Source organism: Nyctibius grandis, chromosome 7, assembly GCF_013368605.1.
Source record: "Nyctibius grandis isolate bNycGra1 chromosome 7, bNycGra1.pri, whole genome shotgun sequence".
NCBI classification, from domain to species: domain Eukaryota; kingdom Metazoa; phylum Chordata; class Aves; order Nyctibiiformes; family Nyctibiidae; genus Nyctibius; species Nyctibius grandis.
In genome coordinates, this window is record NC_090664.1 from 19,944,775 (window position 1) to 19,968,876 (window position 24,102).

The 24,102-nt window shown below is 41.6% G+C and overlaps 1 protein-coding gene across 4 annotated transcripts in view; it reads right to left on the bottom strand.

Moving 5' to 3' along the window:
• The window catches only part of CREB5 (cAMP responsive element binding protein 5), a 255,677-nt gene extending 240,009 nt beyond the window's left edge, over positions 1-15,668 (bottom strand). For 2 of the 4 annotated variants that reach the window (XM_068405096.1, XM_068405092.1), the window contains exons 1-2: positions 15,636-15,668; positions 14,506-14,592 (exon numbers count right to left, since the gene is read on the bottom strand). In XM_068405096.1, the coding sequence (XP_068261197.1) occupies positions 14,506-14,508 (3 nt within the window). In that variant the 5' untranslated portion in view covers positions 14,509-14,592; positions 15,636-15,668. Of the gene's footprint in view, positions 1-14,505; positions 14,593-15,501; positions 15,555-15,635 lie in introns of those variants that run through there. The other 2 variants (XM_068405094.1, XM_068405095.1) reach the window with 2 other exon arrangements.
• Between the last annotated feature and the right edge of the window lie 8,434 nt (positions 15,669-24,102).

The following is a 24,102-nucleotide window of genomic DNA, read 5'->3' on the forward strand; positions in this document are numbered from 1 at the left end:
CGTGCCACGTAGAACTTGTAAGATGGAACTGCCGAGCAGGAGTTTGGTTTGAAGTGATAGTTCACCCATCGTGCAGTCTTCTGTCTCGTCTGAGGCGAACTGTAAAATCCATGCAAACCCACCTTACAGCATTAATGCAACAAGAATGGGTTATATTCTAAAATCTTGAGTAAAAGGAAGCATGAAAGCAGATGTGAAGAGAAAGAGACAGTATCACCCTTTTTTTTCCCACACTACAGGCTCTGCATCTTTTGTTTTGCAATTGTACATGGAATTCCCCTTTATGTCAGTGCAAGGTTTTACACTGACGAGCAGTAGGGCTTTTGTGGCTGGTTTGGGGGAAAAATAAAACAAACAAACAAAGAAGCACATACACAAGCATCTGTGACAGAATGTAAATCAGATGTTTTTCATCAACTGTGAGTTATCATATCACAGTCAAAACAGGGTAAAGAGAGGAAAGTAATTCCTTTCTATTCTGGTAGCACCTTACTTTGGTGGCTGGAATTTAAAATGCACGAATCCTAATACCAGGATTGTTGTACTAAACTTGTATTAAGACTTAGGTTTCCTGTAAAAGGTCAAGAGTTTCTATCAGGGATGGATTCCACCTACGGAGGCTGACTTCATGGCTTTTTTCAGAGCCTCCACAAAACCTGAAGGCTTTGAGAAAAAAGCAGATCTCTTCTGCCAGCTAGCCTGACCCTGGCTCTACCCCACCTCCTGCCTCCGAAACCCCCACTAGATAGTCTTTATCTTTCTCACTCCAAAAACAGACCAGGAAACTGTCTCCCAGCTCTTCCACCTCTCTGTTAGTAAGGATTTGTTCACCCCTCTCCTGCTCTGCCACGTCACCTTAGAACCTTTTGGTCTCGTTCTCTTGGGTTCAGTCTCAAAGAAACATTCTGCAAACACTTGCTCATCTGAGCAAGGACAGAGCCCTTACTTTGCCCACAGGATACAGCTTTTAATTGTAACACTTAAGCTGAAGGCCAATTCACTTGGTAAATTACCAAAGGTCCAGTTACAAAGAGTTTGAACCAAAGAGGTTCAATTTTATTAAAAAATAAAATTAAAAACACCCCCCCAAAAAATAATCAAAAAAGGACTTGTCTGCATGCTGAAAAATAAAGAGCGAGTTTGGCAAAAGGAATACGCCAAGACACTCCTACATGTAAATTCTTAGTGAATGAATTTTTGGGAGGTTGCTGACAGGGGAAACAAACAGATCAGGAATCATAACACGCCAAGGAAACCTCTTTTTCACCTTGCAGGAAGTTGTTTTGCCTTAGCAGTATGTATTTTAACCTCTACGTGATCATACCGAAAAAAAGCATTACTTCATTTTTCATTTTCTTGTTTGAAGCAAAAATAAGTAACATACATTTCACATTTACACCCTGCTTTCCCTATATACCTTTAGACATTCTCAAGACAGTTAATCATGCCTGATTTCTGCGAAGGGCTCAGCCCCATCTGCCCGTGCCATACATGTACGGTAGTCATGTGGCAATCAGTCCCCATTAGGGGAATCAAATTTAAATTCTATCCCAAGACAGAGCACTTCAGTCATTGGCTGCATGTGATTAATTGAGGAACTCTGGACAGAAAGTGAAAGTTATGTTAGCAACAAGTTAGCCTGGTTTTCAGTGTTTGGGGATGAGAGGAAAAATCCTTATGATTTATCATCAAGCCTCAGATAGTGTTTTCTTCCCCCTGTACTATAGCTATTTGCATCTGAAAGGTATACCAGCAGTTTTTGTAGGTTCCACATGTACAGAAATCACAAAGGAACAAGCTGTGGTAAGTAACTGATAGAACCAGAGTAAAAAAAAAATCATTGTCCTTCACTGACAAAACTCCAGACTGAGATATTTCAAAGCTCCCTAGAAAGATTTTTCATTCATTTTTAGAGGATGCATGCAGATAAATTGACTAGACTTTTTTTTTATTGCATTTCAGATACCTCTGGGATCTGTCTAAACTCTCCTGAACAGTTTTTCAGCTTTTTAATTAATTTGGCAGAAAATATGTTTTGTCTGATCTCTAAGATTGTATATGACAACCAAAAGGATCTTGTAGCTACTCTTTTGACAAAGTAAGATTTTGCAATCTGTTTTTTCAAATCAGAAAGAGGTAGCTTTTGCATCTTAATTTGGTTAAAGAAAGAGACAACACTAACTCTCATTTAGAAGATCCTGAACTCTAACAGGCAGGGTAGCCAAAATACCAATTCAATTCTTGCAGCAGCAAAAGTCATTAGCATTGGTCATGAAGCTCAATCAAATGGATCATACAAAACCTAACCGCCTGAAATCCTGTTACCCTTGAAGCTGACAGAAAAAAATCTCGCAGATTCCAGTGGGTGCACTGGTAGCTTACGACCTTGACAGAGAAACAACCTGGATCTTTGTAATACACGTAGTAACCCCTTTCCCAAGGATGTATGTTTTCTACATATGATCATATCCAGTAATAAATGTAATTTTCTTTGCACTGTAGAGGTGGCGTCTGAACTGATTCGCAGCCGGTGCTGCCAGAAGAGATGGACAAGCCACCAGGAGACTCTAGAGCAGCCTTCTAATAATGCCTGCCTTTTACAGAGCCTGACCTCCTTTCACCTTGTTAAAAGCAGTAAGTCGTAAGTAATAGATCTTGTCAAAGGTTACTCTGTAGAATAACCTCTGGAGATATTAGATAGAGGTGTCCAGAGAAATACCACAAAAAGGTGCTGACAAGGAAACCAAGGGGATTATGATTAGGAAGTGTGAATAAGCTAAGGTTTCAAACATACTCAGATTTGGGTTAGAAATGCCAAAGTACAGGAAGGAAATGTTCTACATACCATCAAGCCACCAAAAAACACACTTGAAAAGACAAGTTAAAGAGCCATCACATGGAGATTAAATACTCCACATGATTTAAGAAAAGCTGTAAGAAACGCAATTCCACACTTAACTAGAATAAGCAAGAATGTCTTCCTCCCCAAACCCCAGTATGTCTCATGATAAAAATTGAGAAACTAATTTGCTCAAAGGCAAACAAAAAATCTGTACCTATAAAATGTTAATTGTTCCTTCAGCTCCCTTTTAATCCATCCTTGAATATTCAAATTAATCTAACTTTTTACCAGAACTTCCACCAGATAATTCCCAATAATAGTTTTCCACTTAAGACATCCACATTTCCCCTAAAGAAGAAATAAATTTTAAAAGACCCTAAAAACCTAACCCAGTAGCATAACCAAGAAAGACTATTTCTCCATTTACCCCAATTTCTGAATCTAACAATTATTTAATGATTTAATTGAAAAAAAATCCAAGATATTTCTGACTGCATTCTTAGAGGACAGCCTCTACTACTTTTATTCTCAGCAAAGTTGCCGTACAAAGACTTGGTTTCTTTCAGCCATTTTTTTCTGATGCCATCAGCTGATTAAGCCAATTTTGCACTGCCCTCCAGGCAAGGCAGTCATCTTCTCTGTCCCAGTCTGATCAAACCAGATCAGGTTTGTCTGAGTCTTAGGAAATATTTGGGAGATCTGGCCAACAAAAGGCCTCTACTCAGCCATCTGAAGTTCTCAACCAACACAGCTTTCCAGGAGCTTGCCCCTGTCCTACATGGACAGCGTTATATTGTGCAGACAAGAAAGGTAAAGAGACCAAAGCCCCCTAAACCAAGAGCAGACAAATAAAGACAAACATAAAAATGTTTGCATCAACTTTATTCAGCACCAAAAAAAAAAAAAAAAAAAAGATTAATCTCTGGAAGATTTAGTGCCTTGTGTCTTCCTTAATATAAATTAATTTTCAAAGGAGATGTATCTAATTTTGAAAAAATGTTGAAATAGTTATTTTGACTTTTTCACATATTTTCCTCCTCTTTCATTTTGGCTGAAGGCAGTCACAGAATTTGACCTGTAACTGTGAACACTTTCAGGCCTCCACATTTTTTAGTGAGTTTCTTCTTGTGAAAGTCTTTGACGAATATTTTTTTCCTCCAAAAAAGCCACCAGCCTGTCTGCACAGGACAGACCAACTGCCCCCCAAAGCTGCTGCTCACAGGACACCCACCTTACCCCTGGCAACTGCTACTTGATTTAACTCAGGATTGGATGGGGCTGCAGAGAAACCCTGTGGCCCAACTGTCTTCTCTGCACAACGGCAAGGAAATCCCCTCTGTGCTAAATATGGGGTTTGGCAAGAGAGAAGAGGCTCTGTCAGGACCTTGCCACTTTAGAGGCCATCTCACATGCACCATACTTGAGAGCACAGGCGGCTCTAAGACAAGTTGGTTGTTAGATGGAGAAATAATGAGCATTTTAATGGGGGCACCAAAAGGATGACACTTTTTTAGCATATATTTTGAAGATGGCTATTAGGGAGGCTCTGGGTATGAGAGGAAAATGCTATCTGCAGAATTATAAAAGGCTAAAAAAGTACCACTTTTTGCATTTTCATTTCACTCTTTCACAACCAGCCTTTAATAAAGACCTGTTATTTCCACAGCACTGAGCACTTGCTTTTGGCTTTTTCTCCCCCAGCAATAAGCTACACAGTTTATTGCCATGTATCATTTACTGTGTACACAAAAGTCTCTCCATACAAACCAGTTTGCCTGATTGCAGCCTTGGTTTTGCTCTTAAAACTGGAATGTCAGGCTACAAACCATCAATATTTCTCTATGTGATACTTGCCAATTTCAGGTGCTACAGAGAGCTAAAGCCTCTGTAAATATAGACATGGGCATTTCCCTGTCATAGATCAGTATTTTCTAAGCACTGGAGCCAAGTAAGAGATTTGCTTGAAATCTTTCTTGCGCTTTCTGAAGGCACATCAACCCAAGTGGCTGGCAATTTTATTAGTGGGGAAAAGTATAAAGTGGCTTCCACTGCCACATTCGCGCCTGCCGTGCAGTGCGTGCTCCCACACCATGCAACGTGGTCACACAGCTCAGCAGCACTCCCAACGTCGCATGTTCCCCTGTTTAAAGAAGGGTGTTGCCTCAAAAGGAAAGATACAAGGACCCCACCACACGCAACATGCCAAATCAACACTTCGCTGCAAGGCATCTTCAGTACCTTTAAGCTATCTGAAACCACCATAGCAAATTCAAATTAAATTAAAAAAATCTATTTCCATAACTAGTTTGATAAGACAGTCATCATCATATCTCTTATTGTCCTCATTATAAATTAATTTAGCATTAATTACACAACTCAAAATATTTTTCCTAACCTTATTCTGCCCCTAAAAACTTTCAGTCTGCTGAAAAGCATTTGGCTGACAGTGCACTGACTAAAAACTCTGAAATGAAAACTGGAAGACTGACAGCCTAGAAACAGGCTGCCCTAATATTCTGGAATACCAGCTTTTTGGCAACAAAAACTGTATAGAATCAGACAGCATGAGAGAGAAAATGTAAGATGTAGCATCCTAACTGCTATAGAGGGAGCAATGTTTTCAAAGAGTTTCCTTGTGTATCCTGCGAGCTCTGCTCAATTTAGATAATCCAGTAAGAGGTTCAAGCATAAGGCCACAGTATAGCAGTAAAATAAATTATCTGGAACCCCTAAATTTTAGGGTATTATTAAGTTGATTGACTCATCTGGGATTCATTGACTTTAACTGCTTATGTTAAAAAGAACCCACTGTAATTTTTCACTGAGGAACAAAAAAAGAAAAGGGTGGGGGCACGCACATCATTTGATAGCTTATTTTTCATAGCACCTATTTGACTACACTTAGCTGCACTCATTAGTCCCAAACCTTTTTAATTTAACACTGGGGAAAATAAAAGAATTCCTGATAACATTAAAGATCACTTTCAATAGAATAAAATAGGAAGCTGTCTCCTTATTTTGTGTAATATAACAGAGGACAGAAATGTTTTTCTCTGAAGCAGAATTTTTGTATCATTAAGGTATGTGCAGAATATCAGCTCTTATTGTCGCTCTTCGTGTTGAAGGACTCCTTGAAGGCTACAGAATTAGAGCACGTACTTTTTTAGCTCTTTATTGAAGTGATGGAGGGTTATCTCGATCTTCAACAAAGCGAGACTTTCTCCCAAGAACTTGCTAGGAGTTTGAATTAAAGAGGAATTAAGTTTCATCTCAGCAGTTTTACTAAACTTTGGAGAAAAAGGACACAATGCCACTAGTCCCTGAGTGCCATCAACACCCATTGACTTCAATGGGGATTGAGATGGGTCCTTTTAGTTGACACAGCACCTTGCAGAATTAGATCCAATACCCTTCCCCTCCTCCCAAACATGTATTTTTCCCACTAGCTGGCTGATTTCTATTTTGGTTTGACTAGAGATGAAATTAATGTCAATGTTTTGGTGCTAACAACCTCCCTGTCAAATTTTATAGTGACTTCTCATGCTAAAACTTGTTTGTTTTCACACCATCATCACTGATGATCTCAGCACAGCAGCGCTCTGAGAATAATGGTTTAGTCAAACACAAAGCCAGCAGAAGGAACATAAGACAATGTGTGCTTATATAGGGCCTACGTAAATAGTGCTTTTTTAAAATGTTTGGCAATGAAATAATAGTTGTGGGTTTGTTTCATTTTTTTTTATAAATTAACCTCTGGATTGTTAAGGGTCTGGAGAATCCTTCCACACCAGAGTCAGTTATAAAGCCCAAAACTTTTTGGTTCCATCCTTCTATGAAAGATTATATGCAGAAGTTGCCTGTTGTGTGCCATTAATAAACAACTGTGGGCCATATTCTCACTCCACACAGTTTCAGAGAAGTCAACAGAGTTATACCAATTTCAAAAGTTACAGAGCTGACCCCACATATCCTGGTCAAATGAAAAAAATTGGAAGCGAGTGTACATTATCAGGGCTGCGGGAGGTGGGGGTTGTATACTGGACACTGTCTATTTATCACTCTTCATGATGTTTTTCTTATTCAAAATTCCCTGTTGATTGCTGTTTAAAAAAAAAATCAGAGTAGCTCAAGCAGTGATGAGATTTTTCCCAATTTCTGAAAGACTTTGTCTGCTCTCACTTGCAGGTCAGCCTGGGAACTGTGCGGGATGCTTGAGCAGCTTGGGCCTCGCTTTCCAGTGCTGCAAACAAATAGCTTCAGTTTATTAAAACTGCAACGCTACACTGTCTTCCCACTTCCTTCCCCCTCCATCTCTCTTTTTTTTCAAGAATGAAAAAAAAACCTCCACAAACAAAACATAGCTGAAGTCTGAGGTGTTACTCCCAATTCACAACAGCATCGTCGAGTGAAAATGCACATGGTATTTAGGAGCAGAATTAGATCCTGTCACGTTTAACTGAAAATCTTGGTGGGCTTTTCGTCTACGTCGTGCAAGCCTGAGGCCAGAGTGGTGACTGTCACAGCCAAAGAGACACAGACAGATAGATGATGGAGAGTGCAGGCTGTGCACCCACACATAAAGCGTGTGAGAGGAAGGAGAGTGCACGGAAGGAATATTAATTGAGCACAAAATAAGTATTCTCAATATCCCCCTGCCCCCTTAAAAAGTAGTCACAAGAGGAGGAGAGCTACAAACATGTTCATCTTGGGTAAACAGCCGTCCTTAACGTGACATGTCAGGCTATTACTTTAATAATGGGATTTGCGCAGCACACAACTGATAGGTTACGTTCAGAATAGACCCCGTGAATCTAATTTTCTTCTCAATGAGTGCTGAAGCAGTCAGTAACTCCACAGATTTCAATAGAGTTGCTCCAGATTTGTATCGGGGTGAGTGGAGAATTAGGCTCTACTATGATATTTTTTAAATCCACAAGAATGTAATTCTCCTTACCCAGTCATAAGCCCTATGGCTCTTTTGATCCTTTCTACTTTCATAGAAGGTTATTTAGAGAAACTTGTCTTTTAAAGATTCACATCAAAATAGTTAAATTACTGCTTTCTCTCACTTTTTGTGATAAACGAGCAATTACTCAAATTTAATCTATTCTCATGCTTGAGTCCATGCGCTGCTTTATTAGCACTGAAAAAGGAAAGAGCAGTACAGGAATTGTAGAAAGGGGTTTAGTTTTTACATCATTCATTTTTTCTCCACTGTTTTTTTAAAATACTTTTCCATTGCACAGCCAGTAAAAGAAACTTACACTGACCTTATTTAATAACAGGTATAAGATAACCTTTACATGCTACACAGATATACTTAAGGATATGGAAGCGAGGAAGAAGGAAAATTCCTTAACTTGCTTTTAACTACAGAATCTCTTTTCCCTCATTTAGCACGCTCTCTGGGAAATGATGGAAGTCTCTACAGATGTTAATCCTGATCTCTTCAACCTTAAAATAAAAATGTGCAAATGTCCCCTCCACCCCACCCCGTTATGGCCAGCAAAAGGAGTTGGGTTTTTTTTTAACTCACAAAAAAAGGAAGTCAATGTGGTGGTTGAAATCCTCACAAACCCTTAACAAAGAGTTCTTCTTCCTAAAACATTCACTCGGTAATGAACTTAAACAGTAGGTAGTAAAAGATATTCCTGAACAAAGCAATTTATTATCTTTTTCCTACTCCATTGCTCATCTTTTAGTTTCTTTGGGTTGTATTTTACTACCATTCCAAGAAAAGAAGTTTCCTATAAGTGAGGTACTGGCATGCCCAAATTGCTAATACAGACAGTGCTCGTTTCTGGACAAGCACAATTCCAGGCTCTTTGTCATCACACACTCAGGTCACTTTTGGAGTTCCTGCTGGGCTCCTAAAAATGTTTAGTGACAAATTCATTCACTGACCTGACCAGAAGTAAAAGCAGGCCCAGATTAAACCAACCGGCTAAAATAAATTTGGAGCAGCACTTACTCGTAATTTGAAGCAACTCGCCCAGCAACCAACTATTGCTATTAAATGTAAGTTTTTTAAAAAGTGAAATAAGAGGTATACTTGGACTGGGAATAATGGTAAACTAGTTCACATATGATTCAATTACTGCCAGTTGGTTTGCAGCATCAATGCACAACAGAGTGAGCTACTAATATCATCGTCCATATCTTGGAGTGCTCCGTTGCTTGCTTAGACAGAATAAGGCTCTACAGGTGATCACCAAACCAGCTCCACACTCCAGAACTGAAAGATTTAAAGCATAATAAAGGAAAAAATATAGAGAGAGTACAATATGATAACATCTCAGTTTAGTGCTTACTGTTGTAGCCGCTCCGTACAACGCATCCTAAACCCACTTGCAGGTTCCGTTTATTGTGCTGCAGAGCCCCCTGTGTTGAGCATCACGTATTAGCTAGCATTACTTACATTTGGCCAGAGGAAAAAAACTCAGATGTTAAATCTAGGAACCACTGGTCCGGGTTAATTTCCCACATGAGCCAAATTAATTTCTTAGTACTTGCAAACAGCTCAGAAAAAGCTGGCTATGAATAACACTGCCTTACATGCAATGAAAGAGTAACTGAAGGCACAAGCCCACAAAGCAAACAGGCAAAACGGCCACTTCTTCCTCTAAATTTCTCTGATAATGCTTGTATTAAATTTAGGCAGTGTGTTCAAGGATGACCAGTTTAAGCTCAGTATATCCCTGGACAGAAAACTTCAAAACACACAAACATACTGAGATTGGGACCAAGCACTTGAACTGCGGTGCAATATTCACTGCGTGGTGGCACCCAAACACAAGGCCCTCGGGAAGGAAAGAAATTGAGATGAGAGCAAAGAAAGCCTTTTGAGAAAATACTGCAAAGGACAAAAAGGCAATAGAAACTATTTGTAGAGTTTATGTGGGGTAGAGGGCTGAGGGTGAGATCGAACAATGCCCTGATCCTGAGTTAGCAGAGGTCTCGGTACCCTAGTAAGAATAATGAAAATGTTCAGAGCCAAAGAAAAGCAGAATCGGCTCCTGATGCTGGCAAAGGTAACAGAGGATTTGTAGTATTTTCCCCCAATTAAATTCAAATCTCATTCCTCCTGGCTTCTTCTAAAGACGTTGCCCTTTTTATTACCCGCTGAGTGGAGCTCTCTGGCCAAGCGTGGCTGCACCCCGCATCTTCAAATCACCTTACGTGGAAGGGTGTCACGACAGTGACATCAGCTGTCTCAAAGGACAAGATTATTGAAACAGCACACCTAGACAAACACTGCTGATGAAAACGGTCCAAGGCATTTCTTTTGAAGTTGTGTGTGGGACTGACTTCTTGAACAAATTCTCAAAAAAAAGAAGACAGAAACAAGAACCAAAAGCAAAACATCTTTTAAGCTAAGGAAATTGTCGTAAGCTTTCAATGTTTTACTTTGAAAATCCTACAGCCTTCAGCAAAATCCTTGGAAAATCTCTTCATGTTTATAAAATAGCGTTCTATATCACCATCTAGAAACCTACAAACCAGTGTAACCAACCCTTTCTAAACTCTCTAAGGGCAAATAACAGCTGCATTTCCCATGTGATGGCTAGTAAAAAAATGCTGACTCTCGGTATTTTAATTAGAGAGTAAAACAACATCTTAGTTAAAAACAGTAGAAATACTATTATTTTAAAGTGTCAGGGTTGCCCCTTCAGCCTGAGCCATAATAGGCGCGAACGATCAGTGCACAAACCAACAGAACAGCTCCTTGGATGTAACAAGACACAACAGCTTATTTGCTTCAACAACTCTTTTCATCACATCACCAAAATAATTATCTTAGGTATGTTATGTTGTGCTTGTTATGTACACCTGAGACAATTTAAATAATTTATTTGATTATATGTATAACCAAAAAAAAGTATTTCCATAACAGCATTTTGTTTTTACATTTCAAGTCTACAAAAGCTAATTTCTGTATTTACTGCTAATTATGGCTAATGTTCAAATACAGAATGGTAAGATATTATCTGAGATCATTGTTTTGTCTGTGTCAGAGAATACTACACCTGAAAAATTGTAAATTAGCATAGTAATATAAGTTTTGGTAAGAGGAAAAAGTGTTTTCATAGTTATTATTCCAAACTGTTGCTTTAAATTGGTGATCAACTTTGATCTTTTCTCAAGGCAGAAAAATGCAAAAGCCCTAAAAATACTTTTTTAGGGCTAGAGCCCTAAAAGCCCTAGAGCATTATCATTTGCAGAGCAGAATATATAATTTACTTAGAAATCAAGGATTTTTTTCCCGGGGTTAAACAGCATGCAGTGTGGAGAGAGGGAGACGACAAATCAACAGAAATTGTTTTGAGATACTGCAAGGACCTACCAAGCTGTCTGATCAGCCCTGCCATTAGTACTTATGACTGACAGAATCTCAAAGCATTTTAAATACTTCCACTAGGACTCATATGTATTGGTTGCAATAAGAGTTCATACAGGAAAGATTAAGCTAAATAAGCTATCATCTTCATTATTTATGTCTATCTATTAATTTGGTTAGTATGAGATAACCAAAACCAAAGCAAAAGAATCACCTGGACCTATGAAGCAGAACTGAAAGACCTGTTGCTTTATACACGTATCCGTGTGTCCAGCAACTGCGTCTACTGAGTAGTTTTCCTGTAACAAGTTACAAGAAAAAAATCAGTATTTGTACCATTTTGTTCCAATAATAAATCACAAGGTCCTTAATAATAAAAAAATATGCTTTAAGTAGAGACTGTTTTGCTCTTCTTTGATTGCAAAATCTTGTCCAGAAATAATTTTCTTATAATAAAGGGTTCATAGGAAAGAGTCACTGGAATTAAAATTAAGCTTGAAAGATGGCTAATAATACATAAACATAGGTAGAAGTCCTCAAAGCAACAGGTTTATAGAAAATACATGAAGTTAACTAATGGCAGGAATTAGACACAGGGTGACAAAGATTAGAGGAAAAGTCTTTGATTAAATAAATTGTTTTAAAAGCAACAAAAACCTTGCAAGCACTCTTCTAATATGTAAGATACTCATGCCTTGGTCAGGGGCAGAGAGGTTTTTAAAGGGCACCACAAGCCGACAAGTTAATAACCAAGTTTCAGATCATTCTGCAAGGCTTACTGAGCTCGCAGAGACTCTGCCCACACAAAACTGAATGGTTTAGTACGTAAAATCTGCCTTCTGAAAGCACTGTGACATTGCCTCTCTCTTATCAACTCCAGAGTGAACTCTAGCTCCCACTGAAACAATCTTAGAGGAGACGACTCTGCAGTGCACAGGATAAATGTAAGCGATAGCAGCAAAATTCAGGTTCTCAAAGGGAGGAACTGAACATCGAATTAAAAAAGCACCTATTACTCTTTATCTGTGAAAGTTGTTCTGCTAAATGGCAATATAAATAAGATGACATGTACAATCTCGCTTCTATCTTTTCTTTTAATCTATATACATGGTTTGCTTCCCTTTATGTTCCCCGGGTTAAACTAGCAGAGGTAGAGTGCGATACATTGAAGCTGAACTATTAATGGATATTTTGGTGAGGGGGAAAGGGTTCTTATTGTTCTAAAAGTGTAAAGTTTTAAAAACACTGCAATTTTAACTCCTGGAAAAGTGCCATGCAATATTCAAGACTGGCAAACAGAGCTTATTGCCATTTTTATATGCTATTACAAAACTTTTTTACTTTAAGCATTAGTCTGACTACTCCTAACAGTCTCCAATTAAACGTGTAACAATAGGAGACTACAGCAGTTTCTTTTTCATGCCATAAGTTCATTATTTCTATTTCCTGTTTCACTCAAGTGTTTCATTTAAAGTTTTGAAACTTTGATGATCCCCACAGATGCAAAAAAAACATAAATCCCATGTAAGCTAACGGGACAGCAGAAACATCCCCAAGTCTATGGCCAGCAGCAGATACCAGTTCTTCACAATCCATGCATGACAAAGAGTAATGAGAAATCCCTGGTTAGTTATCATAAAAATAAACTCCTTACCATTGTCTGTAGAGTACAGTCAGGTCCAAGTTGTTTTGTTCAACCACCACGCCAACTGTTCTTTCTTTTTAGTGACTTAAAAAAAAACAAAACTCACTTTGCCAGTGATAGCTGGGGGAAAAACTCCCAAGAGCTTTTAGGCTTCAGTAATTAAAGCCATCAGAACTGTACTTCATTAAATGAGTATAAAACAGTTCAATCAGGAGTTATGTCCCAGGTTGTAGCTATTTGCCCCTCTCGTTCTCCCCTTCTTTCTCTCACTCACCATTTCTTTCAGTAAATGAGACTAATTTTTCCAGTAGCCTTTAACTCACTAGATTAACTGACGTGGAAAATGTGACTACAAACTCGTAGCACTGTCTAGCCTCCAACCCAGCACAGAATCAACTTTGTTGTAAGTGTTGAAGGACACCTAGCAAGCTGCTACTTGCTAAATTCATAACCCAGGACTGGAGACTCAGGCAGAAGAGGACTGCGCCATCTAGTTCGCTGCCAGCAGGCTCTGCTCTGTCTGGTGGGAGCGGATGCCTCGGGATGCAGGGCTTTAGCACTTGGGAATGTTCCTTTTCTTAAAGATTGAATTGTTTTGGGTTTTGGGTTTGTTTTTTTTTCTAAATATCACTACTGAGATAATCCACATCTAGTGGATATGGGAAAATTTAGGCTATAATAGCTCAGCGAACTTCCACATCTATCTTTGATTTACAAGATAAAAGCAACTTTTAAATTAAAGAGCCTTTCTGCTAATAGAGCTTATTATGCCAGAGACAGGAATGATTTTCCTAGAAAGTTGTCCCTGTGTGCAAGCCTATTATCTTTGCTTTCCCCCTTCCACTAATGAGCATTTATCTAAAGAGCCTGTTAATCCTCTGATGTGTGCTTCTGGTCAGAGGTAACAGTTTGAATAAAACCACTAATCACTTATCACTAATCACTGATCATTAATCACACTTTTCCCTAGTGCTTTGCGACCTGTACAGCTCCCCTTAGATTAAAGAGTCACAAATAAGGATTTTAGCCATTTTTTACAAAGAATTCTCAGCTTTTGATACCGACAACCTCATTCACCACACGAAAGTTACAAAATACCGAGCGGGGACTTCCAACACTGTACACTTTACTGAATATAAACCATACCCTTATGAAAGTGTACCTCCTTCAGCAAACACCCCCCCCCCCCAAATTACGCTACATTTTTGCATCCGGCTCTCACCTTCCAGCTCACAATTTTCTTTCAGGCCAGTTTCTGGATTATTTCTGCATGACACTCTGTTACAAAAAAGTTTTTCCTTCACCACTGTTACTTGACGCACTGCTGCTTGTCCAAACGGCCCAACAAGGAAAGGCTGGTGCAAGCCAGCGGGTGAGCACCTCTCTGAAAACTGCACGGTCTCAAGGAAAGCCCAAGCAAGATGCTTCACAGTAATTATTATGCTTCCGTTCAAGCTTTAATTCCACCTAGCTAAGCACTGTTTCTTACTCATAATATATGGAAATCTTCTAATCTTGCTGCTTAAGATACTCCTAATACCGCTCTGGATTTAAAAAAAAAAACAAACAAAAAACATATGGACATTTCATTTTCCTTTATTCCTACCCCCATCTTTGAACGACCTCTCTCTTTCCGACTGTAAAGCTTACATTAAGCCCTGGAGATGAAGCATCACTCACCATGCTTGGACATAAATAACAGAGGAGGCAGAGTTTAGCAAGTATTCCCCTTACACTCCTGAAGCTCTTTGCGTCCTGAAAACTTCGCTGGGGAGAGAGAGACCCCTATAAGAGAGGACAGTGGCGGGGGGGAGCGCGGAGCTGGGGAGGGGGGGCGATGAGAGGAGCAGCGGGGCTGAAAAGGGAAAGCGGGGCTGCAGAGCGGGGTCCCTGGCAGCACTCCCCCCCGCCCCGGACCCGACGGCATCAGAAGCGGAGCATCAGCCGCGCACCGGCCCGCAGCATGACGTAAGGGCCGGCAGCAGCCCGGCACCCGGGGTGTCTCCCGGGGGAAGGCGGCCGCACACGGCCCCGCGCACCGCTCCGCGGGCAGCGCCGGCGGGTCCCGGCTCGGTGGGGCTCCCAGGCGCCGCTGCGAAACTTGTCCAGAAGTTTAGAGGCGGCGGGGCAGCGCGCCGCCGAGCTGTCATTGCCGGGTGCCGCCGGGGCAGGCAGAGGCGAGGAGCCATCCAGCCCGCAGTGGGGCGCGGGGAGACCGCGGCCCCTCCGCCAGGCGCTGCCCGCCCCGCTCGGGGCAGCGAAGAGAGGGGTGCTGCCTGCGCCCCGTGGCAGCCGCGCCTTCCCATGCCATCCCACGCCATCCCATGCCATGCCATCCCAATCCCATCCCATCCCGCGAAGCAGCGTGCAGAGACTTCCCAAACTCCCCGAGGTGCGGGCGGGGAGCCCGGCTGCCCCCCGGCTCGGCGGCCGTGCACTCCCGGCTCCCCGCCGCCCTGCCCTGCCCGACCCTCCGCGGGACGCGGGAGTCGCTCACGCCCCCTCCTCTCCCTGCGCGCGCTCCGCGGGGCACCGCGGGGACGGGGGCGCGGCGGGATGCCCGCGCTCGTCAGCGGCAGCAGCGCGGAGGGACCGGCGCTCCCGCCTCCAGAGCAGATGCGGTCGCGGAGGGAAAAGCCCCCGCGGCCGCAGGCTGCCCCTTCCCCAGCCGCTCACCCCGGCGCTGCTGCCCTGCTCCGCTCCGCGCCGAGCCGTGCCGTGCCAAGCCGAGCCGTGCGGCGGGGCGCGGGGTACGCTGCGCGCCGCGCCGGGCGCCTTCCCGGGGCAGCCCCGTATTTTTAGGAACTTACCGCCCGGCGCGGCGGGGACGGGACCGGCAGCGCGGCCGGAGGAACCACGTTGGACTGAGGGACGGTTACAATACGTTCTATTTAGAGAAGCATTACATCACCCTCCGTGACGTCACGTGGGATTCCTGAACTTCTAAATCATTGCGGTCCGTGCCGGGCGGGCGGCCGGGCGCGCGGGGCGGGGGCGTGGCCGCGGTCGGCCCCGCCCCCGGCGGCGCGGGGCGGGAGGCGGGGCGGGGGTGAGTCAGCCTGGAAACAATGTCCCGCCCCGCGCGCCGGGGACCCGCACGGCCCGGGCGGGGGTCGCCCCGCGGCGGGAAGGGACGCTCGGGGACCGGGGACCCGGGCTCCGCGACGTGCAGCCCGGGAGAGGGCTCCGCAACTTGGCCGTGTGTCCGCCCGGACGGGAGATGGGGTTGTGCGGGGGAGCCGCCAGCCCCGTCTGCCTCCCCCGGGCCAGCAGCTTGGCGAGGCGCAGCGGGGCGGTGCTGGGGGCCGGGGGGACCTAGAAAATGGGTAATAAATAACGCGATGTCCGAGAAGGGGGGAAACCTCCGTCCCGAGCTGCAGCCCAGCGAGGGTGCGCCTCCCTCCGCCTGCTCCGGTGTGCCCGGTCCACGCGTGTCCTCCCGGCAGCGCTGGGGTACCGGGGTGGACCCAGCGGCGCTGGGGCAGCACAGTATTAAAGAGTCTTAACTGATATAATCAGGTACTTCACTGCTTTTTTCAACGCTTAACATTCTGCATCTAGGTGACAGTATGCCTGTAATCATCCAGGACGATGACCAGTGACAAGTTTGTTATTCCACCCTGTAACTACTTCAGTTTCTGGGTTTTCTTGTATTAAGAATTAATTCCTCAGTCTCAGCCTAATGCTCCTCAGCAGCGTTTCTAGCACCTGAATCTGGAGGTTCCTCTAGCACCTAACTAGCCACACTGTAGTTATCCAGGAGGTGTTCTTATCAAAGATACACGTGATAATTAACTGGGTTTAGCTGCTGATTCACGCCAGGAGGTATGACTTAATTTCAATGCAGTGTTTTAGCACCTAAGCCTGGGATGACTCGTGAGGAAACCTCAGTGTTTCAAGGCAGAACCTGCAACGTATTGCTTGGTTTGGTTTTTCTCTGATAGTTAACAGAGAAGAGAGTAATATAACATGTACTGCCAAAATCAGGAAATACTTTATAAATGGCAATAATACAGCACTTTACTCCCAATAACACCATTCTTTCGCAGGCTTATATTAGGCTATCTAATACTCGTTCTCAGCTTTTAAAAATTCACTGGCACTTGATGCAGGATTTAAAGCAGACAGAAGGGGATCCTGTCAGTGACTGATGATAGGTTTTGAACTCATTTAACTACTTAGGATAAGGCTCAATGATGCTGTCACTGTAAGCCTTCGTTTTGTCAGGTATTATCCTTGGAAATTACATACTGAGTGCAAAGTGCCTTACCTCTAAACGTCCTGAAATTATGAACTACAGAGATGACTAAACTAATAAATGCAGTTACTTCTGTCACACAGGAAGGGTTTTAACATACAGAAACACTGCAGTTATTTAAGGCCATGACAAAAAGATTTCAGTGCGGGAAGCAGCTCTGCATCTCTCATTGACATGTCATCATACAATTTATGTACTCACACTTTTTACAGACGCACAGCCGGGACTGTGGCTGATCGATGTATTTTCCTGGGGTAGGCACAGCGGTTTTTTCTCCAGGTTTCTCAGTGAGACCAAACCAGACCTGGCAATGGAGAATTCAGATGTCAGTCAAGGCTAACAGGGCCCAAATCCCCCAGGTACCCACGTAATAAGAATCAATTACAGCAAATTTGACACAGATAGAAGCAAACAAAATGCTAGGTGAGGTATTAGCCATAGTTTTATGTTATCAGTCTAGTGGTGATGCTTTCTTATGAATGATATTGTAGACCCTGTGTGACTTGTACACAGATTATAGTGAGTAAATAACTGGACCCACTTTGGCTGTGCACTGTGCTTTAATTTAATAAATTTTGTTGAAAGTTCCTGACTTGAATATTCTGCATATCCTTCTGCCCTGTGCAGAGTGTTGTGCAAAGACATCCTAAAAGCAAGACGAACAAGACCGCCACATCAGTCAGATCAGTAACTTTACGTGCCATGTACCTATTTGGACAGATCTCTACCCCTTGAAGAGACAGGCAGCTTGCAGCAGCAGTTTGTGTGTGTCCGCTGCTGGGAGGCTGGTGACAAATGCTTTGATAGGTGGTTACGTTGGTTTTCGCTGACAGCAGAGCAGAGAGATTCTGGATTCCTGAAATGAGTCTCAAGTCCCGAGGGAAGACTCTTGACTCTTGAAATGAGCTGTAGTCCTGGCAGGGAATGAGTGTAGAATAAAGTCAACGGTTCCTCTCAGGTTTAAATCTGCTGCAATATGTGTCACATATCGTTGCTTTACCCCATGCCCAACTTCTCCTTCACTTGTCACCCTCGGCTCCTGTTGCTCTCCTCCCTCTTCCAGCTCTTTCCTGGCCTATTTCTTCTTTCCTCTTGCCTGTTACCAACCTTCTCTCCAGCTTAAGGCAACAACTCTGTTCTCTGAATGGGGATGTGAGAAGGAGGCCTGAGAGATGCAGGTTTTTTTTGTTCTACGCTCACTTCAGTGCCTGGTTGCTGAGCAGTTCACAGAGGAGAAAATGTGTCGATCCTCCAGCCTGAGGACACCGACCAGAGAAGGGACATTGAGAAAACGTAATTGCTGAGTTCTTTCTTGATGCAAACTGTGGGGTGATGATAGGACAAGAGGAACTCCCCTGCCTGCAAAGTTGCTGCTTTCCAGCCGAGCTGATGTCTGCTTGCGTGTTGTCACTGTGAAGAACTCTTCAGTATGAACTCCTATAAAGGTGGTTTAGATTAGCGTATTCTACTCAGCAAATGAGGAATGTGTGCAGAGTCAGTTACCACAGCTCAGCTGACAAGCCGTAACTTGAGAACGTGTTCTATACGGGGGACAAATTTGGGCAAATCTTAAGAGGCTGATCAAAGGCACCTCCTGTGACAGCGAGACGATCACTCTGCAGAACTTCCAAGTTCCTGCTCCAAAAGCTATTCCCAGCAAAAAAAAAAAAAGCCTTGAGATTTGGGATAATGGTAGGCAAGGAAACTCACATTTTCTGGAATATTGTTTCTGGAATGATTGACTTTTGGAAACAGATTTCCAAAATACTCCCTAGGGCAGGCACCTGGCATGGAAAACTCCATCCTGAATGGTTCAAAACTTGGCAATGTTTTTAAGTGATTGAAGAAACTTACAACAAAAAGTACTGAGCAATCAACTACATGAGGCACTACCTGTTTTATCTGTAATGTTGTTTCATAACTAATTTAAAGGTACAAAGTCATATGCTGCTTTTCTATTTTTATACTCAGACTTTTATAAAGCTGCTTTCTTCTGATGGCAAAATCCCTACTTAAACACTTTTCTGTATTATGTTCTAATAAACACTTTCCAGCTAGGTCTTTGTCATTTTTATTCTTTAATAATAAAACCCCAAAAGAAGAACATACTCTTTACAGCAGTAGCTTAACTGGTATGAAAACTACACAGACTTCTGCAGTGAAATGAGTTAGAATGACATTTTGTTTGATTGATAGTAACTGACAGTAGTGCTGTTTCAGCAAACACCTAAAATCTTTGTCATATCATTAAAATCATTGTGAAGTCAAGATATTAAAATAATTATAGGAGTTTTGTATGACAAATATCAGTCTCAGTAAGACACTATTGCTGTCACATAAAATTAGTATTTACTGCTGGCACAGCTGAATATTTTACATATCCGTTCTTCATATAACATCATTAACCACATGTTTAACTAAGCTGCTGCCAGTGTTGAGTGTTACTCTCAGCTTTGGCACTTGCAATTATCTCGTTACAAGTGCTTTTCAGCAATATCTTTTAGTCTAATCGAACAGTAATTTATTCACCTCCTTACACGCTACTAAGCACTTCAGATCTCCACATTTATCATGTGAAAGTACCACAAAAAGTAAAAAAAAAAAAAAAGTCATTCAGCACTCTCTTCTCTTTACTAAAGATCTGTACTAGTCACACAGAAGTGAAGCCTTAGAAATAAAATGGTAAGGTGGAAAATTGATTTCTAGATCTTAACATATGCTTTAATCCATGGTGATAGTAAAATGCATTTTAAATGCATTTTAAAATTCATCTGTCCCTGCCCATGGCAGGGGGGTTGGAACTAGATGATCTTTAAGGTCCCTTCCAACCCAAACCACTCTATGATTCTATGTTTCTATGAAAAGGGGTTACAAATTATGCTATTTAATGTGTAATAGTCCTAGTGATATCATGAACAAAGGTAAATCTGGTGTTTTTATGCAACACTCGTTTCCTTAATTATTACATCTCTGTTCAGATCTCATCTCTACTTATTTTAGTAACAGACTGAAAGGGATATGAGCAAAGGGAACCAAGTACTCTCAATGGTTTCAGGGACTCACTAGGAAGTACCACATTAGTCTTAAAGCTGAGACAGAAACTGGAGAATAAGTAGAGTTAACCAGAAGTTAAGTAGTATTCAACGTTAAAAAAACATTCTATTAGCTGAGATTTAAACGGTAAGCAATGTTCCTGTTCAGCCTTGTCATTTCTTCAGTGGGCTGGAGAGGAAAGGAAGTGTGATACATCACAGGGATGTGAAACAGTCCTGTGGGATACCAAGCAAGTCATATCTGCATTTCTTTACTGTAAGTGCATCTCCTCACCCATTCATCTGATGGTCTCACCTTTACTTAATGACATTCCTCTGTCTTAACCAGATGGCATAAAATAAAAGAAGACAGGTCTCAGTAGGAGCACGTGCAATGCAAAAAAATGCTTTGCAAGAGAAGGCTGATGTGCCCTGTTTCTTCTACATATGTCTATAGGATGGATTTACATGGGAGCATAGCTGGTCCCATAACAGTACTAATTGACATGGTTTAATGTTTTCTGGAAATTAAGATGCCTCCTGGTTTTTACAACATCAAATTAAAATCTTAATTGTCTACTATTTCTAAATGATGTCCTAGACTCTGACACTCCTACAGCTACTGTGTGACACTGAGAATGGATCTAACAAGGGATTCATGTTCTCTTTGACAGTATTTGCCTGCAAAGGCAAACTGACTTGAAGCTGGTTGAACCAAACAAGAGCTATCTGTATTTCACCACATCTATGCTGCAGAAGCCACAGCCCAGAAATGTTGCCAATTTCTTTTCCATTTCCTGGAAGGTTACCTATGAGGTATCAAAACACTTCACGCCAAACTCCCCTGTCTGAACTAAACTGCTGAGTGTCTGTAGGACAAAACCAATAGAGCTGGTGGTGGAAGGAAGCTCTTTCTAGACCTGCAGGTTTTTAACCAAAGTTTGAGATATGCTGATCAGGCACATCTAATTGAGCTTTAAGTAACACTTAAAATGATGGCTTTTAGCTCTTCCCAGGTTACCCAAAGTCAGTTTTACTCCATGTTTCTCCTTACTCTTGGTAAACTTAAAAGGAGTCACAGGTTATGTTTGTGCCATATAAAAAGAATGGGCAGGAGAATGGAGAGGCACAGTCCTTCCCGCAGATAAGACCCTGACGGAAGCTAATCCATGCAGAAAGGTGTGTGCTGGCCTCCTCAACTCAGTGAGAACAGCCAGGGTGCACGCAAGGCCCAGAAGTGCAAAACGGAGAGTTGTATCTCCTCTTTTTTCATCATTTCCCTTGCTCCACTCATGAGGGATCCCAGTATATCAAGAAGCACACTATGTTTGGCCAACCTCCTCTCCTTTAGAGTTTCTGAGGGTCTAATTTGGAAACCATATTTAAATAAGAAGGAAAAAACACAAGTTTTTCTACAAATTCTAATCTGCCTCATTTGGTCACATCTCTGATGATTAATGGACTGGAATAACATAGCAGCTCTATTTATGCATAAAAATCATAGGGTCATGTGGCAAAAAGACCTTAAAGATATTGTAAGTGAAATTAATTTATTTTAAAAGACTCTCGCTTACCAGTTCTCTTCTTGGGGATGTCAAGAATGTCAGAGACATACAAAGGTTGCTCTTCCTCCTTTAAATGTGCTATAAAGATGGCTCAGTCACACCTTCATATGACTCACTTGGAGATTTTTTCTGCTTGAAACAGAAGCGGAGAAAATATTTTGCCTGAGAATCCACAGGTACTCTATTTCAAATGCTTCTACTAACACGGACGCTTACAACAACCCAAGAGATGGGGAGAAATACATGAACTGTCCTAACAGAGAAGTCCCACAGAAACTCAAGTTGTGTCAATCAAGGGTAAAGGTGTAGACTGTCAGGGGCTCATTTTCTAGCCCATGGGTGAGGGCTGCAGAGGGGTTGCAATGGAACTTCCCCACAGTTACTGGATTTACAACCCCTCTTCAAGTCCTCTACGTAGTCTGCTTAGTTAGGCTTTGTGCAGGGAGAGTCAAATTTCTGCCTCATTTTCTAGCTGAAAAGCTGAGAAGGAGGTGACGAGGAGTAACTCCAGCAGTTCCCATGCAATTGCAGAGTTCATAATTGTGACAGTGCAGCAGGAGTAAAGTGTTTGCTACCATGTAGCACTGCCAGCATTTCACACAAACATCAGTAAAGAAAGTTAATAACTTTTTTGTGTGATTTGGTTCAGACACATGCAAAGAGCAGCCCTATCAGGAAGAAATAGAAAGCCATAGGGTTAAAATACTTTTTTCGAGAAGAAAACAACTAAAAATCACATTAAGTAAAACAAAAATCAGTCTGCTCTACGAAACCCTCATCTGCCACTAAGAACTTACATAATATGCTGCCGACATCATGACTATATAAATTACACAGTACTTTCACATGTGACATAGAGATTATATTACTAGTGTATGAAAAAAACCCTTTAACTTCCAATTTTTTAATTTAGGATGAACTACTGCAGTATGTATTATAAAACTAGATACATATATCAAACAACAACAGAGGTTTGACTTTTTATTACTTTTACCCCAACAGGTGTGAAAACATTAATTTAATCAAAAGCTTATAGATGCACAAAACCATTTTTAGAAAGGGTATAGCTTTGCTTTCATTCTTGTAACACAGAATGTGTCATGGGTTTTATTTTAGCTGAAGTACAGAATAAGGTTTGTTGCGTTTTGCTGCTGTAAATCCATGGGTAAAATCCTGTCTTCACTGAAGTCAATAGGAAAACTCCCATGGATTCAGTGGGGCCAACATTTCATCCCGTGTCTGTAATCAATCATTAAAATGTAGCAGGGTCCAATGAGTGACTACATTGGAAAAAAATTACAGCAAAATTCTTGGAGCAGTTTGCAAATATTTTGGAGACTTGAGACTTGGGCATTAATGCCTCTCCTAGTTACTCCTAGAAAAACATTTACAAAACTCGTATGTAGGTGAGTTCCAGATTGGATTTTCAATGCATGTTCTACATTTGTCATTTAAAAATACATCAGTTTTAACTCTTTCTCAATGATTCACTTGTTACGTTTGCAAGTTTATTTTGCACATTTTGTTCTTTGGTTGAAAAAGAGAAACATTCAAATATCTTCACTTCCGAAATGGAGACGTTCATTAAACTTAGATGATAATGCAAGAAAACAAGACAGATAGATAGATAAATATTTGTAAGGTCATGTATTTTATTTTGCAATGCATTAAGTTTGTCTCCAAACTTCAGCATAGTAGTATGAAAAAGAAGAAATGACATATGAAAGTGACAGAGAATCGAGAAGTAGGACAACAGACACAGTACGTGGCATGAACCCTGATTTCCTCTTCTCCTCCCCTTCCTCTCACGGCTCAAGCAACTCACTGTATGCTCCAAAGACAGTTATATTTGCAATGTAATATTTAAGAGGAGCAAATTAAAAAGGCTGCCCAGGGTTTCTAAAATACAAGGTACATGAAGTGCAGTGAAAGCTCCAAGGAGAGATTTTTTCTTACATATTACACAAAGGTACAAATAAGACACTTATTCACAGATAGCTGAACTTTAGCAAATAGCAACACTAGCAACCAAATTAACATGTTATGTAAATAAACAAGAAATTCCAATTCAGACTTACCTGATAAAGAATGATACAGTAAATTAATTCCTTCTTTTGAAAGTGATGTATTTCATTCATAAGAGCACAAATAAAAGTAAATCCCCAATATATTTGTCATCACAAAAGTCTCTCAAGGCCCCGTCAATAAATTACAAGGAAGCACAGGTGGATGAGGTACTCTATATGAGCAAATAACAGGGAAGCATAGAAATTAAATCTCATCCTTCTGGCTCAATAAAAGCCCACCTTAAAATCAAGGGAATTTTTACCTCAATATTCGACATATGAACCAGGCACAGAGTACCCATCGTCCCCACTTGTATAGCTGGAATGGACATATTGGAGCTTGAAGAGAAATCAGA